Genomic DNA, 25,321 nt, shown 5'->3' on the forward strand with positions numbered 1-25,321 from the left:
AAAAAACCAATTGAACCTGAGAAAGTGAGAATGATTCCACCACTTTCAAAAAAAGAAAATTATCTTACATCTGGGTTCAAACTCCCATACTGGAGGTGACATGAGTAATTTTTGAAAAATTAGAACATGAAATGATCAGTATGACACTGTTATAATATGGGTATGACATGAATATAGTATCCTAAATGAAGTGTCCGTATTTTTTAGGTTGTAGTAGTTGGTTTAGAGGTCTTCTAATTGTTGGACTTTTTAAAATTTTTTTTAGTAGTTTAATGTCATCTTCTCCAATTATAATTGGTTTCAAAAACATTAAAAAACTTGTTTACTTACATCTACCTACTGCACTAGTGGCTGTGAGGAAACCAACTGAAACCTTCATTTGTTTTAATAGAATTGCTGTTGCATCTACTCAAGTTGTTTTAGTATCTAGGATGATAGTCACCTTAAGCAAAAGCAACATGAGTTACAGTCGATATTTGTACGACAACATGAGGTATGATTCAATAAATTTAAATCCTTAATTGTAATGGTAAATCTTGGGTAAGTAATAGTATCTTGTACATATTTTCTCAGCAGTGTTTGGGAGTAGAAGGCCAGTCAATTTAACCAGAATCAACATTGGTCCTGGATGACCGAAATCATCATCTAATGGATGCTGCTTCGTATAGATATCATCATATAAAAATTTTGTTGGACAACTTTTGGATCAATTTAAAGTCTGTAGCCATGTAAATGCTTAGCCCATCTTCTAGCCATGTGTGGATCATGGTAATCCCAACTTTCAACACTACTAGTTCTCCCTCCAATGCTCACATCCCTCCCTCCACTTTCTGTAGCATTACTTTTGTCCCCTATACCCACTACAGTTTCCCCTGTTCTGATGCATTCATCAACCTCGCCCTCAATGTAGGTATATCCCACATAAACATGTCCATACTTTTCCAAGTCTAATAAGATCCTCTTTTCATCACCACCTTTTAGCTCTCCGATCCTTATAATTCCGCAGTTAACGTCCTCCCCAATTCTCAACTGGATATCTCTAATAACACCTCCCAGCAGTCTTGATAGGAACTGTTCAAACTCGTGCATGACGAACCCATTTGAAGTGCCAAATCCAAACCCTACATGAAACCGATGGATTGGAATGGGCACCTCCATGTTGAAGGCATGGTAAGATCGTGTTGGACTATCAGACAGATGCAGGATACGTGACTCTGGATTTTTGTGGGCACGATCTTCAAGTATCTTGATCGCTTTCTTTAGTCCTTCAAGAGGATCTGCTTGCCCTGTGTAGAAAAGACGATCAATGACTTGTAGTGCAGTTCGCTTCCCATAGGATGTCATGCGCCTAAGGGGAAAGACACGTGCTGCAGTTGATGAGTAAGCAACGATGGCTAAACGATCAATAGGTCGAAGGGAGAAAACCACCAATGCCATTGCTTGCTTGAGAAGCCTTAGGTGTGGTCCATTGGGGCTTGCAACCAGGACCAAGTCGGTTGCTTGTTGCTGTGCCAATTTTACTGAAAGAAAAGCTCTCTTTGAGGAGGTGCACATGAGATAAGGTGCTTGCCCAGTTGGTGCTTGCAGTAGTGATGAGGAACTGCATGTCAATTGATGTAGGGACGGATGATATGGGTACGAGCTACGACTAGCCATTTGCATGGATGGACGAAAGCTGGCAGGTGCACCTGATGGGATGGGTATTAGAGAGAGAGAAAGACGGGGACAATTAGGCAAGTGATCAGGCTCAATAGGGTCATCGTCATCATAGCGGGCAGAACGCAAGAAGGACCGCCTGTGGACACGGAAAGTAGCAATGGAGTCATCAAGGATTTGGAGTATGGGATCATTTTGGTTGCAAGAAGAGAGTGAAGCACAAGGAGTGTTCAGGCTGCGAGGCAGTTGGGTCCAATGTGCACGGCAAATGGGGCAAGTGACACTACCATGGCGAACATTGGAGGAGATGCAAGTAAAGTGAAAAGAATGAGAGCATTGAGCTGTAAATATTGCCTGCCCTGGGCTGCTATCCCTGCTGTTGTTACTCAAAGGATCTAAACATATAGCGCATAAGCTCTGCCACACGAATCAACAAAGATGAAGGTATTAATTAAAGCAAGGGAGACAGATTTTAAAGTAATAAACAGATGAATATGACAAGACCAAAAATGAAAGAATTGCATTTTAGCTCATTAAAACAGAATCCACTTAGAATTAAATAATGACAATCTGATATGTAGCTCTAATTATTGTGTCTAATTCCAAAATTCATTGGCAAGTTTCTGAAATGAAAATGATCATATCAATTTTTGGATGGTCTGAGGTATACTTTTGAAGGTTTTTGATCTTAGCAATATTGGTTTAATAAAGAGAAAATCATCAGAGTTCTAGATTAGAGACTAGTATTACTTCTCATTCAGAATATGAGCCACTATCTCTACCAATATATAGTGATTTCACATAATAAGCTACACAGCAAGAGATCCAGGATGTTCTAGTGAAGCAATCAAGTGCTTGTTAATATCTTCCATCCAAAAAAAAAAAAAAAAAAAGGTAAAATAGAAAAAGAACTTGTTAATATTTGGAAAATATTAATGATGGTTACTCAACAACAAACCCCTTGTCAAACTCAGCCCTCCTATTATAAAATAAATACAAGTGATGCCAAAAGCTTTGATTAGATAATTCAACTTTCAGCAAAAAGGGGCCAGTGATATCATTACTAGTTTGTTTTGTTTTGTTTTAAACCACATGTACAAGTTGTAGATTGCTGTGTTTGGTGCAGATCCACTCAAATTGTCCCATTCGTTTGAAATTTTCATGCATCAAAGCTTTATCAACATGAAGAATGGAAAATGGTAAAAGCTTTTTGAAGCTGAAGTGACTTTTCTAGTTGGGAGATCTGACTGTTTTACAGGATTCAAAATTTAAGATCATCATATTGAAATGGGTAAATAAATTTTTATTTTATTTATTTTTTGGGTTAGAGAATTTGACACTTTATTCAATAGTGCTTGAAAATGTAATAATGAAGGAGTGTTTTGGGTAGGTGGAACTTCAAAAGTGGGGTCTTCTTTGCCGTGTGTTGTGCAGTCTTAAATTACTAGTGGTGTGGATTCTTGGCTTCACTAATGGGCTACGCTAGCCGCTATATTTGGGGGCATCCCCCACACACACACCACATGTTAGATTTCTTTTTTTATTTTTTATTTTTTGCTAGGTAATTGTTTATTTCGGGGGATCGAACTCCCGAGCTAGCGGTCACTTGAGTAACCGGGTACCACTTGGACAACAAGGCCCGGTGGTATGTTAGATTTCACATACATTAACCTAACTTGATATTATTTATACTACTCGTGATTTAGATTGCGTTTAAAGATGTTTCTCAAAAACAAAAAAAAAGAAAGAAAGTGTGTTTAAGGATATTAAATCAAACATTGGTCATGTCATGTGGTGCCTTATTTCATTTGGGTATAACTAGAGATTTTGTTAACAAGTGCCGTGATACTTTATAAAGTGGTTTTTTTTTCTTCCATAAAGTAAAATCAAACAGTACATTAAAAAAAAAAAAAAAGCAAATACAATTATTTGAAATTGTCAGGTAAATTAATATATTAGAAAAAAGGGAAAAAGGGGAAAAAACAAAAAAAAAAAAAGGGTGGTTAAATTTGAGCCCATTAAATTCTAGTGAAAAAGACCATTATGGCTCAATATTTAGCAACCAGAAAATTGGTTTCTTTGTTGATTGTGGGAATGGGATATATACCTTGGAAGCAAGGGCGTTGTTGTTGTGGTTGGACCATTCTGCAATATCATCTCCAAGTGAGATATTCTTTGCCTTTGTTGGAGACACAGATGAAGAATCTGAGATCTGTCAAAAAAAGCAGAATCAGCTGTCATAAATCACAATTCATCTCTCCTTTCTTTCTTTTCTGGGAAAAATAAAAGATTCTCAAAAAATAAAAATGGGCAAATAAGGCTATGATTATAATTTACAACATCAACAACATTTTTACTAATCACTAAATATTTGGACTTTGGATGGAAAGAGATGCAATGCAGGAAAGAATGAGTAATTAAATCACATAAATTTTAGATTTTGGGGAGTTTGATTAGAAAATGAGAAATGGGTTGGGGGGTGAAAGTAAAAAAGGAGAGGCATTGTGGTATGGTATAGCTTACAGAATGGAGGTCCATAAGAGCTTTACTACTTCTGGACAAGGACAAGGACCCACATGCATATGCAGCTGCTACCACCACCTTCCAAGCTGCTTTTCTCAGCTTTGATGTTGTTCCTCCTCCTCCTCCTCCTCCTCCTCCTTCTCCCATTTCTCTCTCTCTCTCTCTATTAGTACTATTTTTGTTATATATAGCTGCTGCTGCTTCTTCTCCTTCTTCTTCTTCTTCTTCTTCTTCTTCAAGTGCCAGCTGATTTTGAATTTCTCTTTCTCTATCTATGGCTTGAAGAAAATAAAAGAGGGTGGGGGGTGGGAAGAGCAGAGAAGAGCAGAGCAGACAGAGGTCTCTGCCAATTCTGCAATTTGTCCCTCTCTCCCAACCTCTCAGCTCTTTGCTGATATTGCTGAATGAATGCTGCCCTTTCTTTGTTTCTTTGTTTCTTTACTTTATTTTTCCTTTAAAAACCATGCCTACCACTACCACCCATATATACACACAACTACTACCTGGCCCCTCCCTCAGCCCAATACTAAATAGTACTACTAATAGTAATAATTTCACCAATAAATATATTTGGATTAATCAAGAAAAAATTTGGATTAAACTTATTTTCCACCTTTTTTTTTTGTGTGTGTGTGTGCCGCGCGTGTTGGGGTAATATGACTATGCAAATATATTAACTATGAATAAATTTGTTACAAAATAATTTGGCTTTGTCAAAAGCAAGCAAATTCTCCATTATAAGCGGTGGAATATTAAAATTAATATGGTTAATAAATTGGTTGGCTTTTAACTTAACTAGTGCATCAACACATATTCCACATTTACCACTTCTCTCTTGTTTTCTACCATTTACTTCCTTTCTTTAAGGGTTTCCTTTTCCCTCTTTTTATGCACTAAATAGTCCCCTCTTACTTGAATAGGAAAAAAAAAAAAATCTAAATTTTTTTGGCTTTATTCTTCTTTGCTTAGTAAAAGCTCTCTAGAACTTTCAAACCGATTACCTCTTTGCTTTGCTTGTTGATATCATTGTTCATACCTACAACTTTAACCATGATTATATCACTTTTTATTTTTTTAATTTACTTAATACTTTGATATTAGTTAGCTAAGGGTATGTTTGGTTGGGATGGAAAGGAAGATGATAGAAAAAGAAGAGAAAAAAATAAAATAGGAGAAGAGATTAAAATTTTCCACCAAAGCCACTAATTCCATTCCTTTCAAATTGAGGAGATAATAGGAGAGAAAATGATCATAAATAATGTGATTACAAAATTAATCCCCTTATCCCCAATTGTTTCAAACTATAATAAGGGCATAATAATTATTTGATTTCTATCATTATGTTTGTCCATCTCTCTTAAGTCTTAATGATGTGGGAAAACAAAAATCTTTTCTTTCCTCCCTATATATTTTTCATCCTCCATTATTCTATTATCTCAACCAAACATACCCTTATTTTTTTATTGGATGGATCCCTAGCATATATACACAATTACAGTAACAACAAATTAATCCTGGTGAATTGCTTGCACATATATAGACACAATTTGAATCTATATCCATGTGAATTGCTTGCACATGTTATCATTTATTTTTGTAACAATGACATTATTCAAATACTGTTGTTTCTATAAACTAGTTGGATGTTGCCTTGAATGTGTGGTGGTAAATAGTTTTTGAAAGAGGTGTTAAGTTTGCCTAGATTTTAAATGTAATAATAAAGAATTTTGAATTGATGGAGCACTAGGCAAGACAGCACATGCAGATAAAGATGGTTCTCTCAAGACACTGTTTTTTTGAAGGGGGCCACCGGAAGACTAAAAAAAAAAGGGACACTGTTTTTGAGGGGGCCACAAAAACAATTTTTCACTGCCACCTGATTCATTGTTGATTACAGTGCAAGCAAAACTTCTACACCCGATGATTGTACTACATTTATGCGTGTATGCTGCTATTTATTCTTATTAATTGCAGGGTTGTTTGCCTTGCCTGCAAACCAATCCTCCTTGTCATGGCTGTCATAATTAATAACTAATAAGTGGATATTAATAGTTCAAGACTGGCTTATTCAATTTTAGTTCAAACTTAAGTGTGTTTGAATTTTACATTTTAAGTTGGATTATATGTTTAAACATAAGTTCTTTTTTTTTTTTTTTTTGGGTTCAAACAAACTTAAAATTATTTACAAAACAATTAACTTATTTTCCTATTAAACAAACTTAAATAAGAATTTTCCCGAGTTGAACCAAACTATTATGAACATTTTGATTTTTCCACGTTTAAATGAAATTTATGACACATAATTATGGTCAATTTCACTTATCTATCACTAATTGTATTGCAACATTTGAAATATGTATTTTACATAAAAATTAACAATCAATATCCTAATCTCTATATATATATATATAAAGAAAGAAAGAACCTCAGATAAAAACTTAAAATAGTCTAAGGTTATGTCATGTAGTACATCCCTTATAATTCTCTTTAATTAGCATTTCATCTACTAGACTTTGCATTTATGTGAAATTGTTACTACTAATCAATTGTCATGCTTTAATGGGATAAATGTTTTTATTACTGTGTATTAATTATCTTGGTGCACTAATTACACACACTTTGGTATTCACTTTTTCATACCTTCAAAATTAATTCTATTATTTAAATTTCTCAAAAAAAAAAAAAAAAACCTCTATTATCTAATTGAAAAATGCCTTAACAATAAGAAACTAAAGGTTTAAAATTAAGACAATAAGACAAGTTAAGAATATAAAGGTTTAAAATTCAAGTTCAAATTTCATAAAACTAGGACAAATTTCATACTTAAAAAACTAAAACTAAGTCCACTTACAACGCAAAAATTGTTATATTTTAATTAACAAAATTAGAGTCTTTGAACTCATGCATACCGGCCACGTGTGATTTATATCAAAGGAATTTATATAAAAAAAATTTTATTTTGAATAGAAAAATTAATTGATTTGGAATATTATATGCTTCCTCATATTTAGTTATTTTCCTAACATTTGAAACAAAAAACATCTAGAGGCAAAAGCAGATTTGATAACACATGCAACATATTATCCGTTGCATGTGTTATTAAATCTTACTCATACTCTAAATCTTACCCATATTTAGTTGCATTAGAAATAACTGAAACAGAGTCCATTAAAAGTTGAAAGCCATTTTATTTTATGGAAAAGACAAAGCAAATTTAATAACACAAAATCAAAGAATATGAAAAATAATAATGACTCTATGCTTAAGTTAGAGGAAAATTATATATTATTTGTCTAATCACTGAAGCACCATGTTCATATTTTTAATTGTTTTAATTTTATCATTTTGTTTTTCCACTTTCTAATGGCATGTAGTATAATTGAAGTCGATCTCTTAAATATACATAAACCGTAAGATGGTTGGTGTTTTACAAAATATTTCAAAATGCACCGAATGTTGCGAGGGACATCGAGTGGTTTAACATTAATTAATGTCTATTAAGAGTTTTGCTGCTCAATTGGTACCTCGTGTTTTGAATAAAGATGTTTATTATTCAAATCCTTACTACTCAATTGGAATTGACTAACTTTTTTATTGACACCTTAATCTAAAATTAGTTTGATAATTATTCTTGTAAAAAAAAAAAAAGCTTGATAATCTCAGTTTTAGACTTTAAAGTGTAAATAAAAAATGCTCTTATTATTTAAGGTCATGCTAACAAGTGCCTTTAGAGCAATGGTTAACAATCCATTTTAGAAAAGTTTTGACACCATTTTTATGGAAGATGAAAAAAGGCTGTTAAATTTTTTTTTTTCCCCATAAAAACTTTCTTTAAATGGATTGTTAACTACTGCCCTAAGAGCATCCGTTAGCATTTTCCATTTATTTAAGATGGATGTACATGACAAATGCTTCTATCATAACTATTGATTTCAAGGGTAAGATGAGCATTACAAATTAATCTTGAACTAGGATGTTGATTATAAAATTATGTAGTTTAATCTTGAACTAGCATTTCCCATAACGAGTGCCCTTAGGATAATGATCAACAATTCATTTTAGAAAAATTTTGATACCACTTTTATGAGAAATGAAAAAAGTTGTCAAAACATTAGTTGTTTTTTTTTTTTTTTTCAATAAAAAATTTCTTTAAATGGTACCCTTAGGACAATGGTTAACAATCCATTTTAGAAAAGTTTTGACACCACTTTGTTAAAACTTTTTTTTTTCTTCATGAAAACTTTCTTTAAATGGATTGTTAACTACTGCTTTAAGAGTATCCGTTAACATTTTCCATTTATTTAAGATGGATGTACATGACAAATGCTTCTATCATAACTATCGATTTCAAGGGTAAGATGAGCATTACAAATTAATCTTGAACTAGGATGTTGATTATAAAATTATGTAGTTTAATCTTGAACTAGTATTTCCCATAACGAGTGCCTTTAGGATAATGGTTAACAATCCATTTTAGAAAGATTTTGATACCACTTTTATGGGAAATGAAAAAAGTTGTCAAAACATTAGGGTTTATTTATTTATTTATTTATTTATTCATAAAAACTTTCTTTAAATGGATTGTTAACCATTGCCCTAAGGGTATTTGTTAGCATTTCTCATTTATTACCACCGCACATCCTTGGTGCGATGGTCACTCCACAAGTATAAGTATAAGTGCTTATGGGGTGTGGGGGGCAAGGGCCGGGTTTCAAGTCTCTAGGAGGGAGCTTCACACACATATATACTTAGATTAGGCTAGAGTAGAATTCTATCTTGTATCCAAAAAAAAAAAAAAAAGCATTTCCCATTTATTTAAGATGGATGTACATGACAAATGCTTCTACCATAAATATTGATTTCATGGGTAAGATGAGCAATACAAATTAATCTTGAACTAGGATGTTGATTATAAAATTATGTAGTTTAAGCTATAGAAAAAACCTCATAATTATTATTATTATTTTTGTTGAGAAGGTCATACTTTAAGTTTTGTTGTCAGAATTTAAGTTAGATAGCTATAATTAATCCATAAAATCAATGTAAAATTTTGAATTTAATACATTAAGCCCACAAAAAAAAAAAAAAAAGGTTTTTTCTTTGGTGGGACAGTGAGATGTAACTCTTTTGAATAAAAACTTATCTACCAATTGGATTATAGTATAAATGTATAACGGTATGAAAAACAAGGTAAGGAGGAAGAAAATACTTCCAAGGAAAAAACCAAAAAGGTGGGGAAAGAGACCGTTAGATTTGAATTTGAAAGTTTTAAAGAAAATCAAAATCCATAATGGCATGCGGTCCTTTTGTCAAAAAACATATTAAAAAATGGCATGTGGTCTCTACTTCTTTTTTTGAAAGCTTGGGCATATGTCATACTAGCCAGATTAAAGCAAAGTGTTCAGGAAAAGATTAGATGAAAAAAAAAAAGGGATAAAAGCATAGCGACTGGTTGGCTGGCCAAAAATTTGATAATTGGTACATAAAATTAACTGCATCAAAATGGTTTGACACAAACAACTTCTACATAACCTCATCCCTGGACTTCAAACTTATACATGGTATTTTTTTTTTTTGTGTGGGGGGGGGGGGGGGGGGGGGGCTGGGGGCTGAATTAGAGACCATCAAATTGGTTAATAGATGAATATTATTCATTTGGGTGTGCCGTAAATTCAAAGGTTTTAAGTTCTATCTACCAACTTATTGGTTCATGGAATTTTCAGGATAAATCATAAAACTAGAAAAGGTGTGAAATAGTGACGGAGCCAAGATTTTGAATTAGCGCGGGCCGAAGTATAACCATGAGTTGATTAGTGATATTGTTTTGGCTGATTAGTGAAGGGAGGCCAAGATTTTGGAAAGAGGAGAAGCTAAGTTTTATTTTTTTTTTCGACCCAATTTAAATTTGGCCATAATATATCTTTTTTCCCCCCTTAACTCAGGGGAGCTAGGACCCTCTTGGGCCCTAATGTGGCCTTGCCCTTGGAGTGGAATAGATGAATACTCTAGGTAATAGTTGAAAAACTTGAAACACTACTTCCTTTTATATATATATAAAAAGGATGAATATTAGCCACACATTGTTATGTCATGCAGATGATGGAAAGGAGAGTAATAAATTGTTTGGAATGGATATAAACCAACATTAACAATAACTAGTGATTGGCAAAAGATACACCAAACAAAGAAGTGTTTTCATTAACAATTCTCTATGATCAGGGCTTACACAAGTAAGATTGCGCAAGGGATGGGAAAACAAATTTTTAATTTGAATTTTACACAGAAATTACATGCTTATACTTATTATTTCCAATAAAAGAAAGAAAGAAAGAAAATATCATTGAGATTAATTGGTAATACTAGTGGTTGTATTGATACTTTTGTGGGCTCGTAGCTTTGCATTTTTCCTTTTTAGTGTAAAGATGAGTTTGTCTTTTTGAATTGCAAACATTAATTTTACAAAAAATGTGTTCATTTTGAAATAGGGATTCCCTATCTATGAAGGTGTGAATTGTGAGTGTCATGGGACCCCAAGTTACTGTGCTGATAAGTGATAGCTACCTCATATGATAAGATTAATGTAGATTGACAATACAAGCGTCCTTCCTAACACTTTGAATTAAGAATAAGTTCCTGCAATTAAACAGCAAAATTAGTGGGTCACAATAGTGATTATCAGTGCTATAAATACAAAATAAGTAGAGTGGTTTACGCAGCTAATGATGTTGATTAGACATAAAAGATCACTAATAAACAAAATAAATAGAGTGGTTTACGCGGTTAATGTAGATTGACAATATAAGTGTTCTTCCTACCACCTTGAATTAAGAATAAGTTCCTGCACTTAAACAACAAAATTAGTGGGTCACAATAGTGATCAGTGCAATATATACAAAATAAATAGGGCGGTTCACACTGTTAATGACGTTTTTTTTTTTTTTTTTTTTTTTGATGGGACACTGTTAATGACGTTGATTAGACATAAAAGACTAATAAATGGGACAACTCCTACATTATTGGCAATTGATTAAATGAATGCAACTTTGCCAATAGCAATTAAGAAATTAAACTTGTACTAAATATTCCTACTATGCAAAATGTATTTTGCTCAAGACAAATATATATGTGTGGTTACTGGATATTTTATCAGCATAGTGCATACTCCCACAAATTCAGCTCCCTTTCCCAATATATATCTTCTATTTATCAACTCATAACCGACTCTTATTATCTGCACTTGCACATAGTTTAAAGTTTTAAACAATGACATTCCACCGGTCAAACATTGACAATCATTAGGGTTCAATCATATTTGCCGACCTAGGAATACTCTCTTGTCTTTTTTTCTGTAATATATATTTGAAAAAAACACACAAAATTCCTTTTTTTTTTTTACTTTTTTTTTTATTTTATAATTTGGAACCAGTATATAACACTTATTACTCAAATGATATTATTTTATGTGTAAACTATTAATTATGTAAAACTTAATCCTCTGAGATTTTTGAGTACATTTAACCCCTTCGGGGTTTTGAGTATAACACAAAATCTCTCGCAATACTATTTTATATGGAAATGTAGTTTTGAATATAGACACATATCATCACGCTGACCATTTATAATTTATTTTCATGAATGTTTTAACAGCATACACAATACTACATGCAAGTTGAATATTATATTCAAAACTTAAGAGGTTTTTTTTATATATATTTTTTCATCATTTTTTATAACAAAAGTGAATGGAGAATTCAAATCCAAGTTCTTATAATAAGGAGAATTAAATAATATCATTGAACTGGAAAATAGTTTAATATGTTAATGACAAATTATGGTCCCTACGTTGGGAAATTATATATATGTTTTTCATGTTTCATGGTCAGGTCCTGCCCAAGGTCCAAGGATGACCAAAGACCAAACAACTTCCAAAACAAAAGTCCTAGAAAACGCCTAATGCATTAAAGGATAGTATAGACAGTATTGAGAGGGGAATCTCTCTTTTTATGACTGACATTTGGGAAAAGCTCTCAATGATCCTCTTCTATACATCAAAAGAAGTAAAAGAGTAAAGGTTTCATGGTGTCCGCAACAACTTGCTAGTCTACAAAGCAGAAATGTGTTTGATCCTCTTTTTTTTTTTTTTTTTTGACAAATCAAAAATATGTTTGATTACTTAGTTAATAAGGACATAAACTTTGTGCATCTTTGACTTAGTCAAATCAATTTAAAGGGGTTCGAAGTAGATTTTTGAATGATTAGCTTATTTAGAAGCTGGGTTATTTGTCTAATTTTATTTTATTCTATCTTTCTTTAGTTATACTTTTTTGTTCTTAATCAATCATCTTCCTTTTTGTATATAAAAATATTTTATTGATTGGTCTAGCTTTGGTATCTTTTATAAGGATTTGAACATGTTTAATGGAGGATCAAAGAAATAAAAATGGTTTTGCTGTACCATTTATGATAACCTTAATTATAAGAGGTCTTGAGAGTTGGGACCAGATTTGATGGTTCCTACAGAAAAGCCTGAAATCTTTCACTATCTGGCACAATACACTTTGTGTTTCCCTCTGCATTTCTTCAAAGCTGATAGTTCAATTTTATATTACTTATTTCCAATGTAGAAGACTTCATACGAAAAAGAAGACTTCATACTATATGATAATTTTTTTTTTTTTTGGTTAAACGATATGATAATTTATGTAACAGTTGTATGTAACATCTCTAATGAAGTGGTATTTTAACGTAATATTTTATTTCTTTGATTCAATTCTAAAACGAGATGGTGCTCCTAAAACCCAAATCTTACTTATACTTTGTTCGAGTACTAATTGTTAAGGTTGATTTTACATCCTTTTAAGTTTGGGTCAATAGTCAGTTTGGTTTTTGAAGTTTTAATTTCCTCAATTTCATCTTTTAAATTTGCAATTACTACCAATGTCCGTCTCGGGCTACCAATAATTCAAACCATCGCGTACAAATAAAACTTATGAAAGACCAAAATGAATGATTTTTTAATGTTAAAGCTATCAACTTGGGCTACCACCCCCCCCCCCCCCCCCCCCCCCCCCCAAAAAAAAAGAAGGCTACCATGAAATGGACGGAATACCTAGTTTTAGAAAATAATGGTAATTAAATTGATTAAATTCATCATTTCTTATCTTAAAATTTTTGGGACAAATAATAATTTGACATGGTATCAAAGTAGGTTTAAGACATTGTTTTTGATCAATTTATCATTTAAAAATAAAATATTATGTGTTGTCTCATTTATTGAGGGGAGTTGGGACCCACATTTGAGGGATAGTATTAGAAATCTATATAATATCTAAAAGTTAAAACAACATTTATTATTATCACGCTCCTGTTGAGTCACATCAACATAACATTTTGGTCCACTTCGAATTATTCAATCCATTTCAATTGTAAATCTACTAGTAAATAATTAAATGAGTTAATTTAATTATTTTGTCCAAATCCATTAGTAAATAAAATCATTTAAGCTTGATTCTCAAAAAAAAAAAAAAAAAAAAAAAAAAAAAAGAAGAAGAAGAAGAAGAAGTCATTTAAGCTTTTTTTTTTTTTTTTTTTTAAATTTTTATTTTTTATAAATTAATATTAACCAAACAATAAGATCTTCTATATAATGCATCTTATGAATGCCTTCATTTAATTTTTAATAGTAAAAGGAACATTTATATGATAATTTTTATTAACTAAATTTTTTACAAGAAGTGATATGATTGGTTAGTTTCACATCAACAACATAATAAAAAAATTCCTAATTAATTTTTTTGTAATGTAGTTAATTAGTACAAATTTTAGTACATATAATTTTTACTAATATATATATAATATCTAAAAATTAAAGCGTATCATTTATTTTTGCTATGCTCATTCTGAGTCTTATCAATGTAGCATTTTGGTCAAATTTGGTTATTTCGGTCGACTTTGGTCCATTTTAGTCTAATTTGGTCCATTCGGTCCACTTATGTCCACTTTGATCCATTCCTTTCGCTTGACTCCACTTGTGTCTATTCGGTCCACTTATGCCCACTTTGGTCCATTCCTTCCACTTGGGTTCATTTGGTCTAATTAGGTTCTTTTGGTCCCCTTTGGTCCATATCGTTCCACTTCAGTCTATTTGGTCCATTTCGGTTTAATTCAGTCCGCTTCAGTACATTTGATCTGATTCGGTCCTCTCAGTCCATTTCAGTCAACTTATGTCTACTTCGGTCCATTCCTTCCATTTCAGTCAACTTTGGTCTATTCAGTCTAGTTAAGTCCATTTAGTCTAATTTGGTCTATTTCGGTCATTTTTGGACTAATTGAATGTTAAATTGATTTTTTTTTTTTTTTTTTTGTAAGTTGCCTTTTTTAGTTTTGGGCTAAAAAATTATTTTTTTATTCTTAATTTTTGGGTTAAAAGTATGAAATTTGGTTCTATTTGAGTCAAATTCTTTAGTTTAGAGCTGAAAGCAAACAAACAAAATAAGCATTATAAAAATGAAAAGTATTCAAAAGATTGCCTTAAAATTTAAATTTCAATAATATAGGCATTATCGTTATATTTTGAAGCATTCTTGAAAAAAAGAGGTTAAATTTTGAAAGAAAAAAAAATGCTACAGTTCTAAACTTATATAATAATTTAAAGTTAATATAACATGTTACATGAGTTCCATAGAATGATGGTGTAATTTTTTTTTTTAAATTCAAATTATTGAATATGTTTAAATTAGTCAACTGATTATAGTATATTTTAAAAAAATTCTTTTTAATAACATCTTCTCCATTTATATATAACAATATTATAATTATGTAGTTTAAAAAATCTTTATATTAAATTACGTTTTCACACACAAACATATCACTATGTATTGTTGTTAAATGCAAAATATATTATATGTTCCATTAAATAAAACTTATAAAAATATAAAATACTTTTAAATAGTACATGCACTATTTAACTTACAAATTTTACATTATATTTTTATAAAATAATTATATTACATTTTCCTGTGTGTTTGTGATTAGTAATTATTAAACCTTAAGCTTAAAGTTTAAACTTTTGGAACAAACAACAGTTTATCTCACATCAAACATTAACAAGTTCAATGGGAAGAACATAAGAAATCAATCTCTCTTTAGCGTTTTCTTTCTTTCTTTCTTTATTTTTTTTCAATAAGAATTTTATTAGAAAAGCAAAATGAAACCAAATACTAAGCCCCAGCCTCCGAGGAAATAACTTCAGAAAAACTCAAAGGGGACCAAGAGCCAAACCAGAGCATCCATACACAAAATTCCTTAATGATCAACTTGCTAATTCATGGGCCAGCCATATTGGCTCCTCTATTAACCTAGCTAAATACAAGAAGATCAAGAGGGCCAATAGATTGAAGAGCTTTAGAAACAAAATTGACCAATTTCCATGGGATCCTATCCTTGGGAGCCTTCAAAGTATCAATACATAACTGACAGTCACTTTCAACAATCACACTCAAACCAGCTCTGCTTGCCTTATTGATTATTGACAATATAGCTTTTGCTTCTGCTTGGACATTGGACAAGGACATTGTTATTCACCTTTTTTGAATGAGCAAACACCAAATTCCCTCTTCAAACTCTAGAAAATACTGCTACACAGGCATAGTTCCCACTGCAGCATTACAATTCAGCTTCAAAGTCCCCTGAGCTGGTCTTGGCCACTTATAGGTACTTTATGGGAATTGCTGAGTTCATAGCCTCTTCTGATCCCCCAATGGTCTTTGAAAAGTTTATGACGCCTTTTACAAAATGCTTCCTCCAAAGGAACCAAACCTTCAAACATTACTTGATTTCTAACATTCAAAATGAGGTCAAGCGCCAGTTCACTTAACAGTAAGAATTAATCCTTTTGCTCTTTTATCAAGCTGGAATGCTTAAAGAGGGTTTAACAGTGCTGCTATCAATTGTGAAGGAGATTGTATTCGAAGATTATCAATTCTAAGGCTCCAACAGCTTGCAAACCATAAGTTCCAAGCAATTTGGCAATGAGTAAACAGGTGTTAGGTTGTTTCCAATTCAGAACTACAAAGAGGGCAATCTAAATCAAGATTAGAAACATACCTGTTCAGTTTTTTCTTTAGTTGGTAGAATAACGAAGGTTATCCTCCATAGATGCATTTTGAGCCTATAATGGAGTTTAGACTTGCATATCTTGCTTATTATAGGATCTTCGATTGCACCAATATAATTTTCCATGAGTGAATTATATGCAGATTTCACTATAAACTGACCACTTTCTGTTCTTAACCATGCCTACCTGTCCAATTGGCCACGCTGCCTCAATGGAAGCTTCAGCATTGCCTTGAAGGACTCCTAATCAAACAGACAATACAACTTTTCTTCATCCCAACCTATTCTTCACAGATTCATCGTTCGAGATACTACTATATACTATTTAGCACCTTGATTGCTATGGATTGAAATGAAGCCTAGTTTATTAGAGAGCCAGGGATCCTCCCAAACTAAAATAGAGTCACCGCTTCCCACTATTTTGTAAGCATCTTTTGCCAATAAACTCTTCACCCCTTCCAAGCTTTTAAAGGTTTAAGAAGCAAAGGGTGTAGAAGGGACTCTCAACCAGTGGGGACAAGTGATAATTTATCATGTTATCAAAGTAGGTTCAAATCTTGTCTCCACCCTACCTTCCATTTGAAAATTTAAAATTCTGTGGGTTGAGTCCTACTAATTGATACAGAGTTCAAATCTACATGTGAGGGGGATTGTCAAAACACTTAGTGATTAATTTAATTAAAGTTCAAATTTTTGAGACAAGTGAAAATTTATCACACAGCATTAGTTCAACAAACACTCACAACTTCAATAATAAGAACAACATAACAAATCAACCTCTTTCCTGTACAAAAGTAACAATGAACTAAATAGTCTTCCTTAAATGATAAATCCAATAAAGCAAAATTAAGTTCAAAATATTCATACCAGTTCCCAGCATAAAAATGCAGTCAGAACTCAGAAGTACAAAGTTCATATCATTTGGTGAAAGCATTTCCTAGGAATTTCACCAATTCATACCTTGAATTGTCATGACCTAAGGCATGACAACAGAATCCATGAATCAAAATCTATGGACAATCAACGACAACTCCAGCACCACCTCTTCTCCTGACAATTATGCTTCCAACAACCTAGTAGAATCTGTAGTATGAAATAGGAAGAACAAGAACAAGTGTTGGGGTATCACAACCAATAAAACAGAAGTGATCTTTGGGGAACAATAAATAGAATTAAGAACATGGTGTTTCCAATGAAGACATCCAGAGTTCAAAACCCACCACCTCCAACTATCAATGTATCAAAAAAAAAAAAGAAAAAAAAAAAAGTGAAGAAAAGAAAAAAAGAACATGAGCTAAAAATCCATGGAAACTCTAATATCGTCACAAATTGACTTGTTATATTACAAACCAAGACTAATGTGGTGAGAGCAGATCCATTTCTCAACAGGTTGGAAGACCACTAGACGTAAGGCTCAAACTCTTTCTTAAAGTAATGCGATAATTGAATCAATGGTGCCCCCAAACGTTGAACTAAACTCTAGGAAATAAGATAAAAAAAATATTCATCTAACAACAATTCCACATGGCTTCAAAAGACAAAGTTTAGCTTCAAACCGGTTTGGAGTCACCTTCTCCAATCCACTACATGGTGATTTATAAGACTATTCATGTGTATTATTTAAACAAGTCACATGACTCATTAAAAAAAGTCATATAAACCACACATGGATGATCTTTTCAATTGTCACATATTGGGTAAAAGGAAGATAGTTCCAGACTGGTCTGGATCTAAACTTTTTTTGCTTCAAAATAGCGTTAGTGTAGAAATAATGCTCAATCCCTACAAACATATTAACTAAACATTAACCTTTAAATAAAGAGAGCTTCTTCCCGAGAGAGAGAGAGAGAGAACTTTTCTAATTCATTTCAATGAAGGCTTGTATTCTTTAACATTGCAAACATTAATTTTTACTAATTTGAGTGTTACTATATACAGCAATTCCAGACTGTCAATAATTAGAACAGTATTAAATCATATTGACTTACTGAAGATGCTATTATGTTGACAGGTTGATAACACTCACCCACCCCTCTCAAGAGTCAAGATGAGGAAACTAGAAAATCTGCCAAAAACTATACAGTCAGCAAATCATCTTTGACAGACTCCATTAGGCAACCAAACGTGCCTCCTCACTATCAGGGACAACAATGTCAAGCCTCATCATGGGTACATATTTTCTAGGGATTTGAGCACCAGCCTGCATGCACACTTCAACCACAGCAGGAGCCTTCCCATAAAATCTCCTGAGTGCACCCCTCATCGGGGGCCCTTTTGGGTCTTGAACATGCCAGACATAATTTGAAGGGAAAACTTCATCCACAGTGGCATCCTGCCAACCATGCTTCCCATCTCTCCACTGGTGCTTGAATTCCCCACACAGCTTAGCATTGTGCCCCCAAGGACCCACATGAACCTCTGAACAATACCCGCATGCCTTCACAGTGTATTTCTTCATCAACTTCTCCACACCCAATCTAACAATTTCATATGCATCCATTGTCTCTTGCGCAATCCTTGCTACATCTGATGATGTTGGAGGTGGAAACCGTCCACATGTCCCATATGTATCATGATCAGCGAGTGAATATGAATTTGCAGAGCGCCATGGCTTAGGCTCCTCAACAAATCCACCTCGGTCGATCACTCTTTTCCCAATCATTCGAATGGGTGAGGTTCTTCGGCGTGAAGGGTACTCTGGTATATCCAAACCAGCTTGGATGCATAGCTCAACAACAGCTGGAATTCTGTCATATTCAAATCGAGTCTCATGCTTAATACGCCGACCAAAAGGGTCATAGAGATGGTATGACTCGATGGGAACAAGCACGTCATTAATAGAGCCCTTGACCCATGAGTGGAAGCTTCGACGTGATGCACTGGTTTGACCAAGGCAGTTTTGAATGTGGTGTCCAGTCTGGGCCACATGAACTTCGGAGCATTCACTGCAAAAGGGCTAAAACAAATTACACTCCAATATCTAGACCTAACTTACTGCATAAAATTTGCTAATAGAATTATGAGGAACATTTTATGGAATGTGCCCGCCATTGAAAGTAATGCCCTCAGAAGCTCAAATATAAAAACAAAGAGGAAGAACTAAAAAAAAAAATACAACTGCAACTGTATCAAAAATACTAAAACGAATATACTTTTTTTTTTTTTGGGGGGGGGGGGATACAATTACCTGCAAGCATACACAGGAATAATGTGCAAGAGCTGTGCAAGGCCTTTAATAAAAACTTTCCAGGCATCTACTACTTCATACGCAACAGGGATCAGATCAGGAACAAGTAATCCATTTTTTGGGGGGTCAAGGGGTTTCTCTATGCCCATTTGTGCAAGTTTCTTGTCTTTTCTTGCAGCCTGCTTGATCTTCTCAAAGGGAATGGGATAGGGTTTCTTCTTGTTCTTGGGTAGTCTCTGTGGAAGATCTACATTCTGTGAAGATGCTTCTTGTATTTTGAATGACGAAGATTTTTTGGGCCTTTGACTGGCGCAAAGGAAGGTGCCCAATATTATGGGTCTACCTTTCTGAAGCTGTTCATGCCCAAACTGCAATAAGAATAAAACTGACATTTGAGGTTTTAGACCAACTATTTGCAAACTCAAACTCACAAATATTTTAACACTTCAACAACATTAAATGGAAGGACATTTTATAGCATCCTTTAAAAAAAATGTTATTATAAATAAATCGTGGAAGGATGAATGATCTATGCTAATCCCCTAAAACACCTTCCATTTAGAAACCTCAGTTATAGCATTTGTATGGTCCCATATCACCTCAATGCAACAAAGAAGTTTCAAAAGTATAAATTAGACTATTTCAATTGACTCATCAAGACCCTAAAGGTGGCAAACAAAAACACATAATAGACAAATCATTTCCTACACACATTAGTAGATTGATTTCTAATTGTTTACAAATAGAAATTAAACAAAAAAAAAGGTACATCAATGAGAGAATTTACACCTTCAAACCAAGAGTATATGACCTTAAAGCTGATAATTGTGGTCTCTTGAACTCCACTATGCCCAGGCAAACACCTGCAAAGTGGTAGCCAAATCAAGATGCATTTGTGAGGAGATTACCATATAACTAGGGCATTTGTTGTCTAGCCTTTTTGTGGCACATCGAACTCTACAGTACAAATTCTTTTTTTGATATATATTCTAGTGTAAATTCAAGTATAAATATTTGCTTTATTATGATATTATAGAGTCAGGAAAGTCGTCTTTTATGTCGAAGACTGCACCCATGTGAGCATTTGTGTAAGAGTAAAAATACAAACTTAAAAGAAATAAGAAGACTAGTAAGTTCACCCTTCTGAGATGGATCCCATAATACAGATGATACAGGTAGCAGCTTCAAGACCATTTATCTATGTTTGTATCCTGTGTGATCGCTGAGTCCCTGCTGACATCAAAATACTTGAGTTGATATTTGACTAAAGCAAATGATGTTCTTCTCTCCCACTATATAAATAGAAATTTTTTAGGCCAAAGTACACCATTTGGTCCCTAAACTTTAGCTGATAAACGATTTTAGTCCTTGAAGTTTCAAGTGATTGTTTTAAGTCCCTTAGATGTTGTGGCCAAAGTAAAATCTAACATGTCAATATGTCATTACTCTGTTAGATATATTAGGGACTAAAAGCGATCGCTTTAAATTCATTACCGACTAAAAGCGATCACTTTAAACTTTAAAGACTAAAATAGCTCATGGGTAGTTTCCGGACCAACACTGTATTTTGCCCATTATTTTATATATTATCTTCTAGAAATTGATTTTTTCTTTTAAAAGAGGAAATTAAAATAGCCATTTTTTTTTAGCAGCGACAATGAGCTCTGGCACTTCCTCTTCCCACAAGAATGAGGGAAGAGTGAAGTCATGGTTCAGGACCGAATGGGTAAATATAAGAGAGCTACTTTTTTTCATTCTCTAACAGGTTTCTTCTTTCTAGAGCCAATTGGTTGAGTCATTTATACAAACAGATGGCGTGCTTTATAGTATACAAACAACAAACCATCCCCTTGATAACATTATTAAGATGAATCATACTTGGGTACTAATTCTATAAGGCTTTTCCTCAGACATGTGGTGTGCAATTCCGAATAAGAAATCCATTGCAGAAGTATGAAAGAAAAAGAGCGATTTCTGGGTATTGGGTCCATCCAATTCTTAACAAATGACATATTTACATGCTTCGGAGTTCACTGTACAAGTATAAATTCGAGTACAGACTACCCACAAAGAGAGAGAGAGAGAGAGAACATACCAAGCGACAAAAGTTGACAACTTTGGAGTGGAAGTCTCTGGTTTGATTCTCTTGAAGTCTTAGCAGCGAGTGAGTGAGCCGCGTGGATAATAGAACGATTTTTATTAGTTCACTTTCAAATCATAGGAGCACGCAAAGGGAACTCAGCTGCTCAGCTCAACCAAGTTACCAAAAAAAGAAAAAAAGAAAAAAAAAAGAAGTATCTCGTGGCTAAAAATAACACTTGCAGATACATTCAGATTAGTTTTTTTTTAATAAAAAAATCAGTTTTTTTTTTTTTTAAAAAATTTTTGAAAACAAAAGAAATGTTACTCTTTGTTTTTTATTTTTTTAATAAAGGTACTTTCCAAACTATACTTCAAACTCTTTCTATATTTTTTTATAGGTCAATTTTGAAAATCTAATCATTAAATTGTATATATTTATTATATACTCTATACTTATAAAATTGTAAAAAAATTAAAGATAAATCGCTATATCATCACATATTTAAAATTCAAGTTTTTATGGTAAAAAATTATGCTTAAAAAATAAGTTTTTTAATCGAATAGTAAATGTAAGGACACAATTTCTAACGACTCAATATGATATTGGGTTCGCACGTAAAAAAGGCCCAAACAATATCATTTGTAGAGCGTGAGTTTAAAAGGCTAGACTTTGGTTACCAGACGATGGTTTGTCGTAGTGTTCATATAGCATTAAATCGTGTTCGCTCGAGGAGTCTTTCTCCTGGAGGTAGGCTGGGAGGCTCTGGTTTTTGGTCATTTTTCCCAGCTACTCTCCTGGATTGCTTGTTTCTCTCTTTATATTAATCTGTATTCCTTATCCTTTGTCCACGTGTAGGATCGACTTTTCCAAGACTGATACTTGTCCCATCAGCCCATACCCAAAGTGGTTGGGGGTGATTGTAAAAGTTGATGAGCATGGCTCTGTCAGGTGCAGAATGCTTTATTGCAGTTCTGGCAGCCTTTTACTCGTGCTGTTCCGCACTGTGATCACTCTTCATTTTAGGGGCATTTACGGCATGCCGAGCAGGAGCTCGTCCTTGGCCATTTCCTTAGACCATCCTCGACTCTCATGGTGCGTCCTCTGCCCTGTATCTCCTCGGTGCAGGCCTTGGGCCTTAACATGAAATGGGTTGGGGTCACAAACTATCTGGCCCCACAATAGCCCCTCAAAATCCTGCTGTCCGACCTCTTGGTCAGAGATGAGGGTTTTGGGTGATGTCACGCCTTTATTGTAGTCTGCTTAGATTTGCCCTTCATCAATGTGGGTGTCTCTTCATCTATCCAGGAAACACACCAAACTACGAGACATTCCTCTGAATTCATTCACGCTGCATTCCTGCCGTTTCATTATCCAAAACGCGCCTTTAATAATTTCCCTTTACGAGACCATTTAAATTCAACGGTTACTGACGGCGTGGAGAAGTGGAGTGGGTATATTCTCGTTTACAAATTTTCTTGGAAATTTGGATAGATTAAATGCCTCCCGTTTTGTCCTTCATATAAGAAGAAAAGCAAGAGGTTACTTCTCTTACATAGAGACCTTTTAATCCTTTTAAGGCCTGAAACCCCTAGCCTCCCCCAGAGTTTCCTTTATCCGCTAGTTTATACCTTGAATTATGATACGTTCGAGATAGGAGCGGGAATGAAGGGACCATACCCTTCCCAGAAATGCCATGTTCTTCTGAAGCTTAAAATGGCTCGGTCAGAGCAAGGATGACAGAGACTCAAGATACTTCTCATCCTCCCTTCAACCAAAATCCGAAGCAGGGGCTCATCGCGTCAAACTCTTGGTGCGACTGAGCTGGGGTCACCCATTATCAGTACCAGCCGCTCTCTCATGAGCATAGCTAACATGGCACCAGCGTGTTAGGAGTCAGGACTGACGCAGGGACAAAGCATCCCTGCTTCTTCCTCTCTTCCTTCACTGATGCCTCCTTTTGCCTCCCCTTCTTCTTCTTTCCCATCACCAGATCCATCCTGGTGCTTTTCCTTCTTCCTCTTCTTCTCCTCTTCCACTTAGGGAGGTCCTCCTCTCAATATGGGTGCTATTGGGGTAGAATTTGGAAAGACTTCGGAGCATAGCCTAAGAAGACTTCTGGCTGTTTGTTTGTTTGTTTGTTTGTTTTTTTTTTTTTTTTTTAATTGTTTTTGTAATTCGTTTTCTATATAGGCTTGTTTAAGCCCTCCACTGTACGCTGTAATATCTCTTTATATTAATAAAAGTCAACATTGCTTTATTTTGTATATTCTACCTCTTCTTTCTGAAATAGTTATGCCGTGAATAGACGTACTACCATATGACTTCTTTTTTATTTTTATAACCTGAATGATGCTTAGGGCCGAAATCCCGGTTAATAAAAGGACCTTGCTCTGTGCTTATTGAAACTATTCGGCACAATAATGCCGACTTGAACAAATGATATTTTAGTGAAAAAACCTTTATTTGAGTGAAAGATGCAATTCTGTACTTATTGGGCTATTCGGCTTGATAATGTCGTCCTAAAAGAGCAATACTTAGGGCTGAAACCCCTACTAAGGAAAAGATGCTAAGAAAAAGATGTTATTATGAACTTAATAGAGTTGTTCGGCACAACAATGTCGACCTGAGAAAGCGGTACATACCCCAAAACAGTCGAGATGACACCTGAATACTTGGTGCGGTGTAGGAGGTAGCCATCCGAGGATGGGTGGTTCAAAGGTGGACCGTCCATGGGGGCCGCCAAGTACTTAGAGTGTTTCACCGCCTTCCTAATGGCTTTTGTAGCCTTGGTCCTTTTTTTTTTGGTATCCAGTCCGAGGACCGAGGTATAATCATGCCGAGCTCAAACGCTCGTTCGCATCAATTCCCTTAGAGCTGAGGCTCTGAGGACAGATCGGGATCTTCATTATTCCTAGGACTTAATCTGACTTTTAGTAAATGATCTTCCTGTAGGTCTGAGTAACCTAACATTATTCTTAAGTAGTTGGTTTCCCCATAGGTTTGAGTCCGAGGACTATGCAATACCTTAGTTTTGTCCAAAACTTGATATTTAAGTAGTTGGTTTCCCCATAGGTTTGAGTCCGAGGACTATGCAATACCTTGGTTCTGTCCAAAACTTGATTTTTAAGTAGTTGGTTTCCCCATAGGTTTGAGTCCGAGAACCATGCAATACCTTGGTTCTGTCCAAAACTTGATATTTAAGTAGTTGGTTTCCCCATAGGTTTGAGTCCGAGGACCATGCAATACCTTGGTTCTGTCCAAAACTTGATTTTTAAGTAGTTGGTTTCCCCATAGGTTTGAGTCCGAGGACCATGCAATATCTTGGTTCTGTCCAAAACTTGATATTTAAGTAGTTGGTTTTCCCATAGGTTTGAGTCCGAGGACCATGCAATACCTTGGTTCTGTCCAAAACTTGATATTTAAGTAGTTGGTTTCCCCATAGGTTTGAGTCCGAGGACCATGCAATACCTTGGTTCTGTCCAAAACTTGATATTTAAGTAGTTGGGGGAATTAACCCCTCAGCTATGGCGTGGGACCTTGGTTAGGGGGATTAGCTCCTCGGCCAAACCCCTAGAATCATCCGTGCTGCTGATGCTACGAAGCGCAGCCCCTAGTGAAGAAACGTAGCCCCTAGTGGGACTTTACGCTAGAACTCTACATCCAGCTGTTGGAAATGATGTGAAGGATTGTCTCAACCCACCGCCTGTGCCAAGACACAAGCCTTTCCCACAGACGGCGCCAATTGTAAGGACACAATT

The 25,321-nt window shown here is 34.3% G+C and overlaps 2 protein-coding genes across 3 annotated transcripts; both read right to left on the reverse strand.

Moving 5' to 3' along the window:
* Window positions 1-463: 463 nt before the first annotated feature.
* Window positions 464-4,640, reverse strand: LOC115991449 (E3 ubiquitin-protein ligase WAV3-like). The gene is made up of 3 exons (XM_031115140.1): window positions 4,180-4,640; window positions 3,764-3,868; window positions 464-2,073 (listed from the first exon to the last, which is right to left on the reverse strand). Exons 1-3 carry the CDS (start codon window positions 4,324-4,326, stop codon window positions 712-714), a joined length of 1,614 nt encoding a protein of 537 aa, XP_030971000.1. The 5' UTR covers window positions 4,327-4,640; the 3' UTR covers window positions 464-711.
* Window positions 4,641-18,138: 13,498 nt separating this feature from the next.
* LOC115992419 (APO protein 1, chloroplastic) lies at window positions 18,139-21,743 on the reverse strand. 2 transcript variants are annotated; one of them, XM_031116615.1, is made up of 5 exons: window positions 21,576-21,743; window positions 20,620-20,710; window positions 20,270-20,343; window positions 19,481-19,848; window positions 18,139-19,238 (listed from the first exon to the last, which is right to left on the reverse strand). In XM_031116615.1, the coding sequence occupies exons 2-5, from the start codon at window positions 20,672-20,674 to the stop codon at window positions 18,404-18,406; spliced, it is 1,332 nt and encodes a 443-aa protein (XP_030972475.1). In that variant the 5' UTR covers window positions 20,675-20,710; window positions 21,576-21,743; the 3' UTR covers window positions 18,139-18,403. The 2 variants fall into 2 exon arrangements, with proteins under 2 accessions (XP_030972475.1, XP_030972476.1); XM_031116616.1 differs by having other exon boundaries at window positions 19,481-19,865.
* Window positions 21,744-25,321: the final 3,578 nt, after the last annotated feature.

The sequence above is a fragment of the Quercus lobata genome, chromosome 5, assembly GCF_001633185.2.
Source record: "Quercus lobata isolate SW786 chromosome 5, ValleyOak3.0 Primary Assembly, whole genome shotgun sequence".
In the NCBI taxonomy this organism is placed as follows: Eukaryota; Viridiplantae; Streptophyta; class Magnoliopsida; order Fagales; family Fagaceae; genus Quercus; species Quercus lobata.

Excerpts from the sequence above, each read along its gene's own strand:
- LOC115991449 (XM_031115140.1), bottom strand. The coding sequence starts at position 4,326 with ATGGGAGAAGGAGGAGGAGGAGGAGGAGGAGGAGGAACAACATCAAAG. Across the intron at positions 3,869-4,179 it reads CTCTTATGGACCTCCATTCT|ATCTCAGATTCTTCATCTGT; the intron begins GTAAGCTATACC and ends TTTTTTTGACAG. Across the intron at positions 2,074-3,763 it reads ACAACGCCCTTGCTTCCAAG|AGCTTATGCGCTATATGTTT; the intron begins GTATATATCCCA and ends TTCGTGTGGCAG.
- LOC115992419 (XM_031116615.1), bottom strand. The coding sequence starts at position 20,674 with ATGGTCTTGAAGCTGCTACCTGTATCATCTGTATTATGGGATCCATCT. Across the intron at positions 19,849-20,269 it reads CATATACTCTTGGTTTGAAG|TTTGGGCATGAACAGCTTCA; the intron begins GTGTAAATTCTC and ends TTCTTATTGCAG. Across the intron at positions 19,239-19,480 it reads ATTCCTGTGTATGCTTGCAG|TGAATGCTCCGAAGTTCATG; the intron begins GTAATTGTATCC and ends GCCCTTTTGCAG.